The sequence below is a fragment of the Entelurus aequoreus genome, linkage group LG15 (genome assembly GCF_033978785.1).
Source record: "Entelurus aequoreus isolate RoL-2023_Sb linkage group LG15, RoL_Eaeq_v1.1, whole genome shotgun sequence".
NCBI classification, from domain to species: domain Eukaryota; kingdom Metazoa; phylum Chordata; class Actinopteri; order Syngnathiformes; family Syngnathidae; genus Entelurus; species Entelurus aequoreus.
The window spans coordinates 35,624,396-35,644,518 of record NC_084745.1 but is presented as its reverse complement, the minus strand read 5'-3'; the positions used below and the strand labels follow the sequence as shown (position 1 = coordinate 35,644,518).

The 20,123-nt window shown below is 42.5% G+C and overlaps 2 protein-coding genes across 7 annotated transcripts in view; one reads left to right on the top strand and one right to left on the bottom strand.

Annotated features, from left to right (window-relative positions):
• trim55b (tripartite motif containing 55b) overlaps nt 1–19,763 on the top strand; it is a 28,927-nt gene extending 9,164 nt beyond the window's left edge. For 3 of the 6 annotated variants that reach the window (XM_062021299.1, XM_062021300.1, XM_062021298.1), the window contains 5 exons: nt 3,846–4,079; nt 4,161–4,183; nt 10,148–10,272; nt 10,348–10,554; nt 12,084–12,743. In XM_062021299.1, the coding sequence (XP_061877283.1) occupies nt 3,846–4,079; nt 4,161–4,183; nt 10,148–10,272; nt 10,348–10,554; nt 12,084–12,154 (660 nt within the window). In that variant the 3' untranslated portion in view covers nt 12,155–12,743. Of the gene's footprint in view, nt 1–3,845; nt 4,080–4,160; nt 4,184–10,147; nt 10,273–10,347; nt 10,555–12,038; nt 12,744–19,637 lie in introns of those variants that run through there. The other 3 variants (XM_062021302.1, XM_062021301.1, XM_062021304.1) reach the window with 3 other exon arrangements.
• On the bottom strand, nt 13,098–14,193 carry crhb (corticotropin releasing hormone b). The gene is made up of 3 exons (XM_062021305.1): nt 14,157–14,193; nt 13,975–14,055; nt 13,098–13,840 (listed from the first exon to the last, which is right to left on the bottom strand). The coding sequence occupies exon 3, from the start codon at nt 13,818–13,820 to the stop codon at nt 13,287–13,289; it is 534 nt and encodes a 177-aa protein (XP_061877289.1). The 5' UTR covers nt 13,821–13,840; nt 13,975–14,055; nt 14,157–14,193; the 3' UTR covers nt 13,098–13,286.
• Nucleotides 19,764–20,123: the final 360 nt, after the last annotated feature.

Below are 20,123 nucleotides of genomic sequence, written 5' to 3'. Positions count from 1 at the left end.
ACATTTACATATGTATACAAATTTGTTTTCTTTTTTAAAATTATTTTTTAAATGAATTAAGTAACGTTTATGACAACCTTTTTCCAAAACACAATACGGAATGTGAGATATAACAGGATAATGCATACGTTTATCATTTTTTTTCAAAACGCTTACAAAAAAGTGGGACCCCAAAAATGTACTGTGGGACCCCATTTTTATGAGTTGATGGAGTCTCTGGGACCCAATTTTGAAAATTCATAGCGCCAACACTGCTGTCAACAGAGGAGAAAAAATGCTTTATTTAAATAAATATATTATTTATAAAGCAAGTTCGAGTATCATTGGCAAGTTTTCACCTAGTCCCGGCCTTGGCGTGCTGCCCGCCTTGGCACGCATATATGTGTCCTCTTTTTGGGATTTCAGAATATGGTTAGCCTAGATTAGTGCTAGTTGTTGGCTAGCGATTAGAGGTCTAGTTCCCAGCTAGCAATTAACGGGTTAGATGTCAGCTAATAATTAGGCAAGACAAGTTAATATACACAGCACAATTCGTACACAAGGCGATCCAAAGAGCTGTACAGAAAATTACAAGAATCAGCCCTCTAGTCGCCAGCTAACGATTAGCACTCTCATTGTCAGCAAGCGATTGGCACGCTATTTGCCAGCTAGCGATTAACGTGCCAGTTGCCAGTTGGTGGTTATAGTGCTAGTTGCCAGCTCGCATTTAGTGCTAGATGCCAGCTAGCGATTAGCACGCCAGTTGCCAGCTCGCGATTCGAGTGCTAGTTGCCAGCTAGAGATTAGTGCTTTAGTTGCCAGCTAGCAATTAACGCGCCAGCTGCCAGCTGCTGATTAGAGTGCTAGTTGTCATTTAGCTATTAGTGGTACTATACTGTTATCTAAATAATGTTAGTATTGCACAATAAAAATCACGACCAGTTTAATGTAAAATTTAAATGTTAAAAATGTTGAAGACCCCTGCTTTACAACATTTTGATCGAGTTGATGCTCAAATTTTATTTTCCATCATGTTATCATAGGGTGGGAAAAAATCCACAACAACAATCAAAAACTACGGTAAATGTCTACAAATATTTGGACAGTAGCATTATTATGATGTTGCCTTTACAGTATGTATACACCATCACAATATACTAGAAATCAATCAATCAATCTGTAAAAAAATCAGCTTGTGATTGAAGTTTAGTCTTTTGCCTTCATTTGAACACCTATACAGTAATCCCTCTTTTATCGCTGTTAATTGGTTCTGGACATGACCGTGTTAAATTAATTACAAATTGACAAATTTCATAGCTTGAGCATAAGAAAACGGTTTACAATTTTTAAAATACATTTTTCAACATTATGGAAACCCTCTAGACATGAAATGACACCCTTTAATCACCTTTACACTATTTTAATTCAATGTAGTTATGCTGCATGAAGCAGAGCCAATCAGTGGCCTCAGCAAACTCTGATTGGTTTGGTCTCCTGTGGTGTGCCAATACTACTGTAGCATTGATGTTTTTATTTGATTTTCATTTAGCCACTTTAATGCTTGAAAATGCTAAGTTGTTGCCAAGAATGTTGTAGAATATGCATTAAATAAAAATAAAAAAGTCAGCGATGTGATGAAGCCGCAATATTTGAAGTGATGATGAAGCGATGTGGCGAGGGACGACTGTACCGTAAAGGCAAAATCATAAAAAACTCACTGTCTAAATACTTCTGGAATTTATTTTTGCTATGTTTACAAGAACGACAACATTGATAGCAAACAATGCCAAAATGGTGTTCAAAAGTATATTAGCATGCAAATGTTTGAACATTCTGACGTACTGCAGTAAATAAGGCGTTTTAAAACTGTTTATCCGTTGTGTATGTATAACTTTTTTCAATGCTATCCATCTAAAATGGTAATGATTAAAATGGAGGTGAAAGGGAAACAACAGTGTGATTTATATTTTCTATGGACAACCATTATGTCAGCGCCTACATGGCAATTATGTAATTAATTAATACAGTTATCCTGTTTCTTATAAAAGGTCCTCAAAGCAAAAGCATTGGATTTCTTAACCATCCACTTCACTCCAGTTTATTTTTCATTGCCTTTTGCTTACCAAATATATTGAAAAGGAAGCTTGCAGGAACAATTCAAGCTAATGCTAACAAATCGCATCTTAGTGTTTTTCCTTGGATATACAAACCCCGTTTAAATGTGAGTTGGGAAATTGTGTTAGATGTAAATATAAACGGAATACAATGATTTGCAAATCATTTTCAACCCATATTCAGTTGAATATGCTACAAAGACAACATATTTGATGTTCAAACTGATAAACATTTATTTTTTTGCAAATAATCATTAACTTTAGAATTTGATGCCAGCAACACGTGACAAAGAAGTTGGGAAAGGTGGCAATAAATATTGATAAAGTTGAGGAATGCTCATCAAACACTTTTTTGGAACATCCCACAGGTGAACAGGCAAATTGGGAACAGGTGGGTGCCATGATTGGGTATAAAAATAGATTCAGTGAAATGCTCAGTCATTCACAAACAAGGATGGGGCGAGGGTCACCACTTTGTCAACAAATAAGTGAGCAAATTGTTGAACAGTTTAGGAAAAACCTTTGTCAACCAGCTATTGCAAGGAATTTAGGGATTTCACCATCTACGGTCCGTAATATCATCAAAGGGTTCAGAGAATCTGGAGAAATCACTGCACCTAAGCAGCCAAGCCCGTGACCTTCGATCCCTCAGGCTGCACTGCATCAACAAGCGACATCAGTGTGTAAAGGATATCACCACATGGGCTCAGGAACACTTCAGAAACCCACTGTCAGTAACTACAGTTGGTCGCTACATCTGTAAGTGCAAGTTAAAACTCTCCTATGCAAGGCGAAAACCGTATATCAATAACATCCAGAAACGCCGTCGGCTTCGCTGGGCCTGAGCTCATCTAAGATGGACTGATACAAAGTGGAAACGTGTTCTGTGGTCTGACGAGTCCACATTTCAAATTGTTTTTGGAAACTGTGAACGTCGTGTCTTCCGGACCAAAGAGGAAAAGAACCAGCTGGATTGTTATAGGCGCAAAGTTGAAAAGCCAGCATCTGTGATGGTATGGGGGTGTATTAGTGCCCAAGACATGGGTAACTTACACATCTGTGAAGGCGCCATTAATGCTGAAAGGTACATACAGGTTTTGGAGCAACATATGTTGCCATCCAAGCAACATTACCATGGACGCCCCTGCTTATTTCAGCAAGACAATGCCAAGCCACGTGTTACATCAACGTGGCTTCATAGTAAAAGAGTGCGGGTACTAGACTGGCCTGCCTGTAGTCCAGACCTGTCTCCCATTGAAAATGTGTGGCGCATTATGAAGCCTAAAATACCACAACGGAGACCCCTGGACTGTTGAACAACTTAAGCTGTACATCAAGCAAGAATGGGAAAGAATTCCACCTGAGAAGCTTAAAAAATGTGTCTCCTCAGTTCCCAAACGTTTACTGAGTGTTATTAAAAGGAAAGGCCATGTAACACAGTGGTGAACATGCCCTTTCCCAACTACTTTGGCACGTGTTGCAGCCATGAAATTCTAAGTTAATTATTGTTTGCAAAAAATATATAAAGTTTATGAGTTTGAACATCAAATATCTTGTCTTTGTAGTGCATTCAATTGAATATGGGTTGAAAAGGATTTGCAAATCATTGTATTCCGTTTATATTTACATCCAACACAATTTCCCAACTCATATGGAAACAGGGTTTGTACATGCTAACATATGCTAATTAGTATTTGGAGTGTATTCTACCACATCCTGCTCAAATATTGCTGTCACTCACTGCTGCTAAAGGAGAACAGCCGGCGGCAGAAGAACCTTGTTTGTGAGAAGTTTGACCAGCTGTACTCCATCCTGGAGGAGAAGAAGAGGGAGATGAGTCTAAAGGTGACGGCCGAGCAGGAGGAGAAGGTCAGCTACATCCGCAGCCTGACCATTAAGTATGGGGACCACCTGGAGGAGAGCTGCAAGATCGTGGAAATGGGCATCCAGAACATGGAAGAGCAGGAAATGGCTGTGTTCCTGCAGGTCGGTCCATATCATGGAAACTCATCAACATGATCTATTTTTGAACTGTGATTTGACCGCATTCTTTCTCTTCACTTTTAGAGCACAAAACCGCTTCTCAAAAAGTAAGTAAACTTGCTTATTTACCTAAACAGGGACAGACAAACTCACAATGTCCTCCTGAGAACCAGCATCCTATGCAGTGGGCATTTGTTTTTGGTCTATTCCTTTTGTCACTTACAGATTTCAGAAATAAATAGTCCTGTTTTGCTGTGTTCAACCACATTTGTTATTCATTAAGAAGTACATTGCGCAACAAAGCGGCAACTGAACCAAACATAAGAGCACACTGCTCAGTCAGCTGATGGGTTGATTGCATACAACAGTACAGTCGAAGTCTCACACCAACAACTGCAACCAATATTTCAATGCGCATGCAGGGGCAGCTGCTGGCTCCTAATGAAACTCCAAATGCATCTTGTGGTGTTAATAAAACTCCATCAGTAGGTTGCCTACAGCCACAGCGTTTAATGCTGATGTTTTCTGACTGATTTATTGTTTATTCAATGGATCCCCATTAGCTGACGCCAAGGCGACCGCTAGTCTTCCTGGGTCCACATAGGCGCATACAAAATAAAAGTACAAAGAATACATACATTACCATACATTTTACAAAAGAAAAGTACAACATAAGATAAAAAACTAGTTAAACCCAGTATTAAAAATACATGTCATGTGGGCAGTTGCAATAGGTGTATCTTCAAAGCTGTGTTGAATGACAATTTACTTTTTGAGAGATTAATGTGAGATGGCAACCGATTCCAGAATGATATACATCTATACATGACTGTATGTTTGAGGAGATTGGCGTGAATGCATGTATGAAATATTAGTGCGCAAAGAACATTTAAGTACCAGTCTAGCTGCTCTGTTCTGAACAAGTCGCAGTTTGTTCAGGTCAGACTTAGTCGTAGCCATACTTGCCAACCTTGAGACCTCCGAATTCGGAAGATTTCACTGAAATTCAAGTATTTCTTATATATACACTACTGTTCAAATGTTTGGGGTCACCCAAACAATTTTGTGGAATAGCCTTCATTTCTAAGAACAAGAATAGACTGTCGAGTTTCAGATGAAAGTTCTCTTTTTCTGGCCATTTTGAGCGTTTAATTGACCCCACAAATGTGATGCTCCAGAAACTCAATCCGCTCAAAGGAAGGTCAGTTTTGTAGCTTCTGTAACGAGCTAAACTGTTTTCAGATGTGTCAACATGATTGCACAAGGGTTTTCTAATCATCAATTAGCCTTCTGAGCCAATGAGCAAACACATTGTATCATTAGAACACTGGAGTGATAGTTGCTGGAAATGGGCCTCTATACACCTATGTAGATATTGCACCAAAAACCAGACATTTGCAGCTAGAATAGTAATTTACCACATTAGCAATGTATAGAGTGTATTTCTTTAAAGTTAAGACTAGTTTAAAGTTATCTTCATTGAAAAGTACAATGCTTTTCCTTCAAAAATAAGGACATTTCAATGTGACCCCAAATGTTTGAACGGTAGTATATATATATATATATATATATATATATATATATATATATATATATATATATATATATATATATATATATATATATATATATATATATATGTGTGTGTGTACAGTACACAGTAACGAAAACACAGTTGTTCTACTAACTGTACTGTACTTGCTGCTTACTTAAAAAAAAAAAAAACACTTACCTTTCACTATTTGAGTAGCCTTTGTTCTGCCATTTGAGTACTGGCGAGCGATCTCTGAATCCGGGAACATATCCTTCACGGATTTGTGGAAAACATCCGCAAATGAGAACGGGATGTTGCTTGCAGCTATCAGCATAGCCATCTTTGTCTCGGCATATGTTACACCCTCGGGTCTCCAATTAGCAAGGTGGCCCATAATACTGGGCTGTGACCGGTGCTGCGTTGCCGCCGCCTTGTGCTTCTCTGACCGTTCATGAGTGACTATATCCATTCGGCCACCGAGTTCAATGGAGAAGTCTGATCTACAAAATTCGCAGGCAGCACAACCCTTCCCCTTCGAGCTGTCCTGGATGAACTGAAATTCTTGTTTCCAATCATTTTGGAACTTGCAAGCGTACTTTTTCTTCTTACTCGTCGTCGCCATGACTGTCTCTTCTTCGTTCTTCTGCTTCGTCTCTGTTATGTTTTTGGACATTACTACTTGCCGTAGTTTTGAAGCAATGCATGATGGGAATCCGGATGTTGTGTGTCAGTGTATTAACGTGCCGGCTGGAATAAACACACACTGAGAAATAGCTCCGTGCCTGCCTACTTTATGGGTTATAGATAAACCTATGGACATATATAATAGTCTCCTTTTCAGGTGAGAGAGGACGCTAAAGGCATATTGTTGTCCTGCTGGAAATCGGGAGAAATTCGGGAGAATGGTTGTCCCGGGAGATTTTTGGGAGAGGCACTGAAATTCGTGAGTCTCTCGGAAAATTCGGGAGGGTTGGCAAGTATTGTCGTAGCGGACCATATTATAGGACAGTAATGAAGTTGACAGAAAACCAAGGACTGTATGACTTAACCTATTGTTGAGGATGTCAAGTAGGTGAAGCACTTCTTGACCATGGCTAAACCTCTTCCCATTTTCATTAAAATACCATCAATAAGATCGGACCATGACAGTTGACTGTCTAATAGCACACCAAGCAGTTTTGCTTTTTTAACCTGCTCAATAGGTATATCTGACATTGAAAGATGAAGCTGAGGGTCATCAACAAGCATATACCTGGATCCAAAAAGAATGCTTTTTGTTTTGTCAATATTCACAACAAGTTTACTATCTTTTACCCATTTGAGACCTCAGCAATGATTTGCTTTTGTAGACCCTGCACCGAGGTGAACTGATTAAAGGCAATAATTGGAGCATTTACATATAATTATCAGGGGCAAACAAAAAAATCGATTGACATCTGTGCAGCTGGGATAGGCTCCAGCAGCCCCCGCGACCCCATAAGGGACAAGCGGTAGAAAATGGATGGATGAAAACGATGGACATCTGAATCGGGATTATTTTTCATCCCGATTCTAAAATTGTTAGGATCCGCTGCTCGGATCACATTTTGTTTACACTTTTGCGTCACGTGTTTGTTTCTGTTGCCATGACTGCAGATTTTACTCACCTGCCTCTGATCAGCGTTCGGGACGCGCACCTGTTGCCCGAGCACTGATCAGAGGGCTATTTAGTCTTTGCCCGGGCCTCACTCGGCCTGGCTTCCTAATTTGCTTACATGCAACACGTATCGACCTTTTTGATTCTTGCTAGCTTTCAGGCTATGCTATTATGCTTGCTAGCTCCCACGCTAGTCGTTTTTGTTTTTTTCCTGTCCGATTTAGTTCCTGAAATAAATAATTTTCCTACCTGCAAGCTGTGTCCGAGCCGTCTGCATCCTTGGGAGAACACCTCGCACCTCGACGCGACCAGGTCGTCACAGTAGGAAGCCAGCAAGAAGAAGTTCTCTCGCAGCGAGCATGTCGGAGGAGAGGGACGAAGGTGCGTGGATGGTGTTGCGAGCGATGGAGGCGGAGACTCTCCGCTACTCCCCCTCGGAGCGCCAGGACCTGATCTGGGGTCCTAACGGAAAGTTGGTCCCAATCCACTCCGTTTGGCCCGAGGACATCGCCACACCTCCGCACCACCGGACGCGTCAGCGAAGACGGAAGCCACCAAAGAGGTCTTCACTTCGCTGCCAAGACGCGCCACTCCCACAGACTCCTCCACCGGTACACAGCAAGCTACATTCAGCCCAAGATTCCCCTCTTCAAAGGTCTGTTAATCTCATCAACTACCTTACCGAAGACTGTTATGACTGGCCTGTCAATCACTGGGACTGCAGCGATGACGTCATTCCGCCGGCACCCCCTGATGACACGCCGCTTGATGACGTTGTCCCGTCCATTTTGGATGACGTCATAGACAAAGACTTTTTTAGACATCATGTCAATTCTTCCTGCCAGCCATTTTCAAGTAACCTTAACTCTGCGATTAATCATTACCAGGACATTTTTTTAAGGACTAAATCTAGTCAGTCCCAGTCTCAAGTGTGGGGTGACAATAGACAGTTTGGACAATTTAGAGGAGAGGATTCAGCCCTCCCCCCGACCTCCCTCCGCCCACCCTTGAAGACGGTTCCAATCCGCAAGGAGCGCGTCTGGGATCCGCTTTTTGAGGGGGGGGCTAGTACTGGGAGCTGTGCGAGTGGGGTGGCACAACGGCGTGCTAAGCCGCAACCTCCTGCTCGGCCACCGCCACCAGTCCTTCGGCCTGCTAAGCCGCAACCGCCAGCTAGGCCACCTGCACCTAAGCTAGCGCCAAGGCTAAGGCTAGCACCAGCTCCACCACAGGTTCCAGTACCTGCACCTCGGCTGGTTCCCACACCAGTACCTGCACCTCGGCTGGTTCCCACACCAGTACCTGCACCTCGGCTGGTTCCCACACCAGTACCTGCACCTCGGCTGGTTCCCACACCAGTACCTGCACCTCGGCTGGTTCCCACACCAGTACCTGCACCTCGGCTGGTTCCCACACCAGTACCTGCACCTCGGCTGGTTCCCAGACCAGTACCTGCACCTCGGCTGGTTCCCACACCAGTACCTGCACCTCGGCTGGTTCCCACACCAGTACCTGCACCACGACTGGTTCCCGCACCAGTACCTGCACCACGACTGGTTCCCGCACCAGTACCTGCACCTCGGCTGGTTCCCACACCAGTACCTGCACCACGACTGGTTCTCGCACCAGTACCTGCACCACGACTGGTTCTCGCACCAGTACCTGCACCACGACTGGTTCTCGCACCAGTACCTGCACCACGACTGGTTCTCGCACCAGTACCTGCACCACGACTGGTTCTCGCACCAGCACCTGCACCAAGGCTGGTTCTCGCACCAGCACCTGTACTACGACTGGTTCTCGCACCAGCGACTCCGGCTGCCACGACAGCGATTCCTGCTGCCACGACAGCGACTCCTGCTGCCACGACAGCGACTCCTGCTGCCACGACAGCGACTCCTGCTGCCACGACAGCGACTCCGGCTGCCACGACAGCGACTCCCACCGCTTCCACGGCGACATCTCAGCGACCTCGAGTGGTCCGGCGGCGCAAGCGGAAAGCAGGTCCCCGCATGCAGCCCTCAAGGACTCAGAGGCTGCTGAGATTCTGGCGCCACTCACGCCCACCTTCTCGGCGGCCACGAATGTGGCCTTACCGTGGTCGCCCGCCTCGCCAGCGGCGGCAGCGTTCCATTCGCCGCCGCCACCTGACCCTTCCCCGGTGGATTCGGGGACACGTGGCCTGGCGACCCACCACCAAGTCACCCCCCCGCCCGCCCTTGACTCATGAACTATTGCTTGTTTTTTTTGGGTTCCAGTTGTTTTTTTGTTTTCAAGGGACATCTGGAATCTGTCCTTTTAGGGGGGGGTACTGTTAGGATCCGCTGCTCGGATCACATTTTGTTTACACTTTTGCGTCACGTGTTTGTTTCTGTTGCCATGACTGCAGATTTTACTCACCTGCCTCTGATCAGCGTTCGGGACGCGCACCTGTTGCCCGAGCACTGATCAGAGGGCTATTTAGTCTTTGCCCTACTCGGCCTGGCTTCCTAATTTGCTTACATGCAACACGTATCGACCTTTTTGATTCTTGCTAGCTTTCAGGCTATGCTATTATGCTTGCTAGCTCCCACGCTAGTCGTTTTTGTTTTTTTCCTGTCCGATTTAGTTCCTGAAATAAATAATTTTCCTACCTGCAAGCTGTGTCCGAGCCGTCTGCATCCTTGGGAGAACACCTCGCACCTCGACGCGACCAGGTCGTTACAAAAATGATTATAAAAAAATAGGAGTATTGGTTTAAATCGAGAATCGTGTTGAACCGAGAATTGATTCTGAATCAAATTGTCACCTCAGGAATCAGAATGAGAATGAATCGTTCAATCTGCAAAGATTCACATCTCTACTAATTGTTGTTATTATCGCTAAAACCATAACCATAATGCTGGTCTTTGTTGCACACAGACTTGCCGAAGCATGCAGCACGTCGCACTTGGACAAAGTGGAGCGTGGCTACGAGAAGATGGATCACTTCACCGCCGACTTCCGGAGGGAACGCAAGGCGTTGCGAAGTATCGACTTCATCCAAGGTGCGTGGCGACTACGTTGTGACATCACAACAACTCCACAGCTCAGCCAACTCTCTGACAAGTCTTCTTCTACAGAGGAGGAGGACGACGATGACGAGGAGGATGACGACGAAGAGGCCGGGCAAGGGGAGCCGGCGCCCGCGTCTGTGGGAGGCAACGCCACACCCGTCCGACCCGCCCCGCCCACCTCGGCCACCTCTGCTCCGACTGCTCCCGCCCCGCCGCAGACAAGCCCCGCCCCTGCTGCAGTCAAAAGCCCATCGTCCAGCTCACTGCCAGCAGGTCAGTAGGTATTTTTTTGGGGGTACACCTTTTTGAGTATACCCTGAAGAAAGCACACTGTGCTAAGACTTTTTTGTGTTTTTACTACTTAAACGTGACTTGTAATTACTGGATTTAAATTTTTTTAACTCATCTGTCGTGACATTTGAGTATTTGACTCTTTTCTGCTAAAAGACTATGAGTTGTAAAATCACCTTAGTTGAACCAAAATTATATTTTATAATTAGGGGTGTGCCGATCGATTGGCCGCCAATCGGTTCTGGACGATTCTCCTGAAGAAATATGTGATCAGCCATTGCCAATTTATGTCATTTAATGCCGATCACAAACACAGATTCTGTATGATTGAAACAATTTATTTTTGGTCCACCTGTCTGACGAGCATGCAGCCAGCAGCTAATTGTGTGCCTCTCCATACACAGCTGCTCCCCTTAATTGATAATAATCACCTCCACAACGGCAAATAAACAGCATTTTCTTTAGTTTCTTAATTATCAATATCAAGTATTAGAGGACGAGTTTAAAAATGCCACACACCGAGGCATGCTAATAGCTTAGCTAGCTAGAAACAATTAAACACTAAATCATAAGTGCTTAGCTAACCTGCCATGCAGTGGCCTTGTGGTTAGAGTGTCCGTCCTGAGACTGGAAGGTCGTGAGTTCAAACCCCGGCCGAGTCATACCAAAGAGTATAAAAATGGGACCCATTACCTCCCTGCTTGGCACTCAGCATCAAGGATTGGAATTGGGGTTTAAATCACCATAATGATTCCCGAGCGCGGCCACCGCTGCTGCTCACTGCTCCCCTCACCTCCCAGGGGGTGAACATGGGGATGGGTCATATGCAGAGGATAATTTCACCACACCTAGTGTGTGTGTGACTATCGTTGGGACTTTAACTTAGTAAACTTTAAGAAGTGTACATGTTACTACGTTGCAGCATGCTTCAGCATTGTCACAGTCAGAACACAACATGTGGGGAGGTGGATAGAACAATACATTAGTGGTGTCGATACCAGAGGTAGTATCAGTATATAATCGATACAAGAGTAATTAAATAAAAATGTAAATTGTTCAATAATTTGGTTGTCGTTTTTGCTAAAGTTTATAAACTCAGGTATTAATAATTACTTGGACTCATAAGGAGTCAGAGGGCACAAACCAAAGGATTTAAATGAGTAAAGGAGAGTCGTCTTTGCTTTTATTTAGTTATTGTGTACTATTGACTTTGTTTTGATACAACAAAAAAGGATAAGGAACAAGTTTAATTATTGTGTTGATATTGTTACACTGTCAATAGCACGCACCATAAATAAATGGAACCATGTACAGTTAGTACATGTGATTGGTATTGGTATCGGCCGATCTCACTCATGGATGATCGTATTGGAATCGGCAGAAAACCCTGATCGGACACCCCTATTTATAATTCTTATTTTATTGCTAATTTACAATTTACACACTTGACATGTTATGTACAAAAGTATAGGGACACCTGGTTATAAAGTTGCCTGTGCTCTTCTGGGAAGACTCTCTGCCAGTCACTGATGTTGGACCTGGCTGGCCATCTCTGCTCTCATTCAACCCAAATGTGTCTTGATAAAAAACACAAAACCTTCCCCAAGCTATTTTCTCATCGTCCGAAACCTCTTTGCTACAGTGAAGAATTAGGACTAGGAGACCATGGCACGACCTGTGATTGATGAATTGTTCAATTAGGACGCCTCAGGTGTCCAGTCTCGTCTAATTACCACAAAGGACGGTCACTCGTTGAGCTTGAGCAACATTCGATGCAGCACAAGAGGATGACTCACAGCTTTTGTTTGGTGTGTCAGTCAAATATCAGGCACCATCACACACACACACACACACACACACACACACACACACACACACACACACACACACACACACACACACACACACACACACACACACACACACACACACACACACACACACACACACACACACACGCCACACACACATCATCCTCATTAGGTCCATTTCAGCGTCTTGTCACTTTATTTGAGCAAAATTACCAAGCTTCTAAAGTTTAAGTGGATGTATGACTCTTGTGTTGTTATTTTTTCCACGCTTCGCCACAGAGTTAACCCACGACTCGGCTCTATTTGTTCATATCTGTGTGGGCAAGAGTCTAAATATGCTTCACTGTGTTGCCAAACTAAACAGCCTCTCCATGTTTACCATTAAATGTCTACAATTCTTAGCAATGGAGTTTCATTTCAGGGGAGTATATTTCCACAGACGAATGCTTTTGTATTAGTGTTTTTTATTTGAAAATATATAAGATGTGGAATGACTGCTTTCACATCAGTTTATTAACAAACATAAATACAGTGAACAAAAGCAAAAATGCATCATAATGTCATAATGAAGAAAAAGTTGCACACATATATATATATATATATATATATATATATATATATATATATATATATATATATATATATATATATATATATATATATATATATATATATATATATATATATATATATATATATGAATAATTTTCTGACATGGCATCATTATCATTTTTAAGTCATTCCATGTTCATGTTTGAGGTCAAAGCTATAAATAATAGAGTGATAAAGCAGCACGATATTGTACAGAGCATGTTTTTGTGCTGATTTTACAAATGCAAAAGATCATCTTATAATATATAATAAATAAATAAAAGGGTTTTAGGGGGGAAGGGTCTTTGGTCCTCACTTCCCAAAGAGCTCCATCATTCTTCTGTTGTTTTGAGCTTGCTGCGCGATCTGCTCCGCCTTGGACATCTCCATCATCTCCCGCAGCAGGTGGAAGGTGAGGTCCAGGGAGATGGGCGGGTCTTCAGACCTGCGTCCCCGCTCCCCCGAGTCGTAGGAAGCGTCATCCTTGCGGTCCGCCAAGCCGCCGATGAGCGCGCGTATGTTGCCAACTCTGCCTTGCAAAAGCCGCCGAGTCAGCTGGAGCTGCAGCGCCCTGTTGAGGAGGCCACCTGCGCCCAGGGGGTACATGGACGACGGGGGGAGAGAGTTTGAGTCCCCGCTGCCCAGCCGGAGGAAGTATTCCTCGCCCAGGCGCTCCAGGATGGGACTTGAGGGCGACCGGTGCTGCTGCTGCTGCTGCTGGGAGTTTGGGCTTTGGGCAGCGGGGATGCGCAGAACTCCGCCGGGGCTCTCAACAGCCCGACATTCGTAGCGCGGCAGGAAGGCAACGAGCAGAATCACAATGGTACCAAAGAAATTGAGCTTCATGTCAGGATGTGAACAAGAATCTGGAGGAGGGGGGAAAAAGTTGGGTTTGGTTGCTGCGTCATACGGATTTTGCGCGTAAAAAAGTCTGCATTTAAATTGCGCAACTTTTCATTCATGCCGAAAATCAACTTAACAAGAATAAACAAATAGTTACCCTCAGTGCTTAGAGGAGGTCCAGAGCAGCGATGTGGGTTGCCAGATGTAGTTGGCGAAGATGCTGTCCTCCCTTCTTCTCCTTTTTTTAAATTTTTTTATTTTTTTAAAGAAGAACCAAAGTGCTTATAGTTACTTCAAGACAAGATGCTGAGTGGACTTATATATATAGAGCCCACCTACCTCACGACAAGTCCAGACACATTGAGTCTGCGCGATTCCCACCCCCCCTTTTCTCTGACAAAGTGCTTTAGTTTGGACGAGATGAGTCATATGAGAGTTTGTGTGAGTGTGTGTGTGAGTGTGTGTGTGTGTGTGTGTGGGTGTGTGTGTGTGTGCGTGTGCGGCCCATAGATGCCACACCTGCTGGCATTTTCACTTAAATTAAAATCAGGGGATCCACAAGTGCAGAAAAAAGTATATATTTATCCATCTTAACGTGCATACTAGAGATACAGTTGTCCCTCGCCTCAAATATTGTGACTGTATTGCAAATTTTTGGTGAACTATTTTATTTTTTTCAAAGCTTTTTCTACATTTTTTTTTGGTTCTAAACGTAGCATTTTCAAGCAAATAACCGATAAATATCAATAGTATTGGCCACTCGAGTAGACCAAACCAATCAGTATTGTGGCCACTGATTGGCCCAGCCTCAGGCAGCATTACAAAATTGCAGTGGTTCTCAAACTTTTTTCAACAAGCACCTCAGAAAACACTTGGCTCTCAAAGTACCACCATAATGACCAACATTGAAATACAAAAGCGTAGTAGGCCTATAAGTATTCATTAAAAACAAGGCAGATGTTATTTAACTGGTAATATTGTTGGTCAGTGCAACATTACACACAAAGCACAAACATCATCAACAATGATACTCCATAATACAGTACATATTTACACAATTATTTGGCGTACCGTGGAGCCTGCATACCACAGTTTGAGAATCACTGCTGTATTGGATTTAAGGAGCGACTGAATGGTGTTGTTTCATGTCTAGAAGGCTCTCATAATGTTGAAAAATGCATTAAGAACGTCGTAAACCTTTTTTTTTTGCTCTAGCGCTGAACATATTTGATCTATAGTTAGTAATACCTATACATCATAGAAATTAAGAACCAATTGACAGCGATAACTGAGGGCCAACTCTATTCAATTATATATATTTTTAGGACTGTCAAAGTGAATGCGTTAACTAAACTGCTATTTATCACAAAACATTATCCCAGATTAATGGCATAATTTATTTTGACTGCGGATGGTTACCTGAAAGGAGGAGTAGTACATGCTCAGGTCAAAGCATGCATCATGAGCAAAGTTGAGTGTAGGAGACTTCGACTGTTTTGCTCTCTGGCAAATTTCGCTTCAATATACGCCCTGATGGTACTTCAGATAAAACCATTTTAAACAAATATATGTAGTGCATTCAAGTAAAACACGTAAAATGTTCATGTATGACATTTTGACAATACAATTGCATTTTAGGGTTGTACGGTATACCGGTATTGGTATAGTACCGCGATACTAATGAATCATATTTGGTACTATACCGCCTCTAAAAAGTACCTGTCCGCCATCCCCCGCCGTCGTCACATCATGTCGTTGTTGGTTTTACGAGCATGTCCGCCAGCGCACACACACGGAGTACTTACAAGCAGACAAGGTGTATAGACAGAAAAGGGAGAATGGACACATTCTGGCTTAAAAACTAACGATAAAGGTGAAGTTATAACACTGAAATGCCCTCAGGAAGAGGTGCTTTAAGACATGGCTAGCTAGCTAGCGGCTATAGTCCCGCTGCTGTCGGCAGTGTTTTAGCTACTTCTAAATCACTAATCCTCGCCTCCATGGCGACAAATAAAGTATGTTTCTTTCATGTATCATCCCTGCAGAACGAGGAATAGCTAAACATGCTTCACTACACACCGTAGCTCACCGGCATCACCGCTAATGACGCCATTCCTGAATGTAAACAAAAGCCATTGGTGGATCTACACCTAGCATCCACCGTAATGATACCAAGTACAAGAACGTATCTAGTCGATACTACTATGATTACATCAATATTTTTTAGCATCACAAAACCTTTTTTTGTTTTTAAAAAATGTATATTATGTTTATAAACTCAGGAAATACGTCCCTGGACACATGAGGACTTTAAATATGACCAATGTATGATCCTGTAACTACTTGGTATCGGATTGATACCTAAATTTGTGGTATCATCCAAAACTAATGTAAAGTATCAAACAACAGAAGAATAAGTGATTATTACATTTTAACAGAAGTGTAGATAGAACATGTTAAAAGAGAAAGTAAGCAGATATTAGCAGTAAATGAACAAGTGAATTAATAATTCATTTTCTACCACTTGTCCTTAATATATTTGACAAAATAATAGAATAGAAAATTACACAATATGGTACTGCATACGTCAGCAGACTAATTTGGAGCATTTGTTTACTTACATACTACTAAAAGACAAGTTGTCTTGTTTGTTCACTATTTTATTTAAGGACAAACTTGCAATAAGAAACATATGTTTAATGTACCCTAAGATTGTGTGTTAAAATAAAGCCAATAATGCAATTTTGTGTGGTCCCCTTTATTTAGAAAAGTATCAAACAGTACCGAAAAGTATCGAAATACACTTTTTTTAAAGTTAATTTTAAATTGGCACGCCAGTATTTACTGCGATTAATAGCGACTAGAGTGATTAATCTGATTTTAAGAAAATAATCGTTTAACAGCAGTAGTTATTTGTTGTTGTAGCGTGCAGTGGTGTAAAAATTGTGATCACACTGTCATATTCTGGTGACTCTACCCTTGGGGAACTTTAGTAAGACTGTGCAGGTGTACCTAATGTTGAGGCAGTGGCGCAGTCCCGTCCAAATATTCCCCCGGGCCGTCGACCCCCTTGTGTTGCCACTTAATGAATGAATGTGCATCTGCATCCAAGTCAGGAAGAGCGAGATGCCGCGTTGTCCCGCAGTGATTCATTGCCGCTGCCGCTCGTACGCGCGTCACTACCTCGGCCACTTCCCCTCTCTGGGGCGAGGGCCCACCGCCAAATCACACTTTCAAGATGGAAAGCTCCATCCAATATAAGGCGAGCCATTAGAATCCTAAGCAGCTTGATGATAAAAAGTAGCTGTTTTCACACTTTGCTTCGACTAAAGTGCTGGCCAATTAAAAGGGGCAATTACCACTTACTTTCTGTTCCGTGTTAATGCTGACACTTTTCCACAGCACGTATTTGTGAGGTTAAAAGCATCTCCTTCCTCACTCGCCATTGCTTCCATTTCAGCCCCCCCGGACCAATGGGGGCAGGGAAAAGTAGGCCCCAGACATTACATTACATGCTATAGACGGCGGGATCAAAGTGTCATCACTGCCAATCACGGAGAAATTGTGATGGAAATGGCATCTGTGGAAAACGCTTCTTTCCATATTGACTTGGCGCTTATGATGTCGCTGCAGGGGGAGGGGGGTGGGGGGGGTGATGGAGGGTGTCAGGTCCCATCATGAGGAGCACATGTCGGCTGACACAAATAGAAAACACCTCGTGGTGAACACACGTCGCCTCCTTTGCAAATCACTGTCCCATCAGAAATCCTCTCCCGCTGCGACGACACACCGGAAAAGATTATTCAGCTTAAACGACAACCCCCCCCCCCAACACCCCCCCACCCACCGCATCCCCCTGCCGCACACACACACACACACACCTTTTGTTTCCTCAATTAGAGCCACGATTAGATCCGATTAAAACATAATAATGAACGAGGGCAATGCGGGCGTTGACCTTTTGCTGATAACCTCTTGCTTATGGTGATAATTTGGGTGATGAGGCTCCTCTACAAATTCTCGGTAGCAACACATTTTTTTGATTCATCATGTGCCCTTAATAGGGGAATGTTCTTAATAATTGAACATCCTTATCCCTCCTTAGTGCAGCTGTTTAAACAAATACTTGTTGCCGCTCCACTCCGCTTTGACCCACTCATTTTAATCAGCAAGGATTTTTAAAATTGACATTTTTCTGTTTATTTTAGAGGGGCTTCCGCCCCACTAAATGTTCTTAATAACTGAGTTATGTTCACATACCACAGCATTAACTGAACAGTTACTTCCTGTTCAGTGCAAAGTAGGGTAACGCGATATAAACGATATACGGGTAAATGATATACAGTGCATCCGGAAAGTGTTCACAGCGCTTCACTTTTTCCACATTTTTTTATGTTACAGCCTAATTCTAAAATGGAATAAATTAATTTTTGTCCTCAAAATTCTACACACAATACCCCATAATGACAATAACATATTTTTTCTTTTTGCAAATGTATACAAAAAAATGAAATCACATGCATTCACAGCCTCTGTTCAATACTTTGTTGATGCGCCTTTAGCAGCAATTACAGACTCAAGTCTTTTTGAGTACAATGTAGGCCCCAGATGGAAATGGCCATTGGATTCCTGGTCACCTCCCTGACCAGACTAAGATTAATGCAGCAATGTACAGAGACATCCTGGATGAAAACTAGCGCTTCTCATCCAACGTGATGGAGATTGAAAAGTTGCTGCCAAGTGAATGGGCGAAACTGCCCATAGATAGGTGTGTCAAGCTTGTGGCATCATACTCAAAAATACTTGAGGCTGTAATTGCTGCCAAAGGTGCATCAAGTATTGATCAAAGGCTGTGATTACTTATGTACATATGATTTTTTTATTTTTAATTAATTGGCAACATAAAATAAAAATCACATTGTCATTATAGGACAAACATGAATTTAGTCCATTTTGGAATAAGGCTGTAACATAACAAAATGTGGTAAAAGTGAAGCGCTGTAAATACTTTCGCACTGTGAGATTGGCCGGCGATACAGCTTCAAATACTATTGTTATGTCGTGATAATGCATGCTGATGACATTTAATGTCCTGACAACAACAAGTGAACGAACACGTCCTCGACGCACTGGAGCATTCTCGCTGGTGGCTAATGTCCCTCCACAGTGCAAAGCCACTTCTAAGTCAGTAATCGTTACCTCCATGGCGGTAAATGAACAATGTTTCTCACAAGCAACATCCTTGGAGGATGAGGAATAGCTGCTACATGCTACGCTACACACCGTAGGAGGATATGCTAGCCGCAAGCTAGAGCTCTTGAATGTAAACAAAGGTGGGTGGATCGATATTATTATCGACAGTAATGATACAGTTACAGTATCAGTATATGGGCAATGCAACATTTGGTTAGATCAATACTTTTTTATTATCAAACAACTTTTGTTGTTTTTGTTATTGTTTACAAACTCTTTATATGATTGTGATTTTAAGTATCAGTAACAGCATTGTTAAGACCAATACTGCCCCTGTAAGTACTTGGTATCGACAATACCGAAATTTGGAGTATCGGTTAAAACTAATGTAAAGTATGTAAACAACAGAAGAATAAGTGCTTATTACATTTTAATAGAAGTGTAGATCGAACCATGTTACAGCAGAAAGTAACCCAGTATTAACAATAAATTACCAAGGAGATTAATAACAGTTTGAGAACTGTAAATGATGCAAAATGTTCCTGCTAAATTAGTAACCCATTTTTAAAAGTTTATATTATTATTCACATACCAAATAATACATTGTGATATTTATCGTTATTGCAGGAGGCTGCACGGCGATATAGATTTTAGGCCATATCGCCCATCCCTAGTGCAATGTAAGTCAAGTCTACACACAGAGGTCCAGAACCACGCTCCTCATACATCAAAGAGAAGTAAGTAAGTAAGTACATTTTATTTATAAAGCGCTTTTCACAGATAAAATCACAAAGCACTGTACAAAACATAGGTGAAGTAAAACAACAATTAAATTTAAAACAACAGGGGCAACAACATTAAAAAGATACAAAGTGGATTAAAATTGATAGTTAAAAGGTGCATTAACTAAAAGCTTTACTAAAAAGAGAAGTTTTCAAATGTTTTTTAAAAGTTTCAATACAGTCAAGATCACGGAGGGACTGATGCAAATTGTTCCAGAGTCTGGGAGCTATAGACTGGAATGCCAGGTCTCCACGGGTTTTAAAACAAGTTTTTGGGGTCTTTAGAAGACCATGGCCTGAAGACCAGGGGCTGTGCCCTGAAGAGTAGGGG

Coding starts and splice junctions, on each gene's coding strand:
- crhb (XM_062021305.1), bottom strand. CDS start 13,820: ATGAAGCTCAATTTCTTTGGTACCATTGTGATTCTGCTCGTTGCCTTC.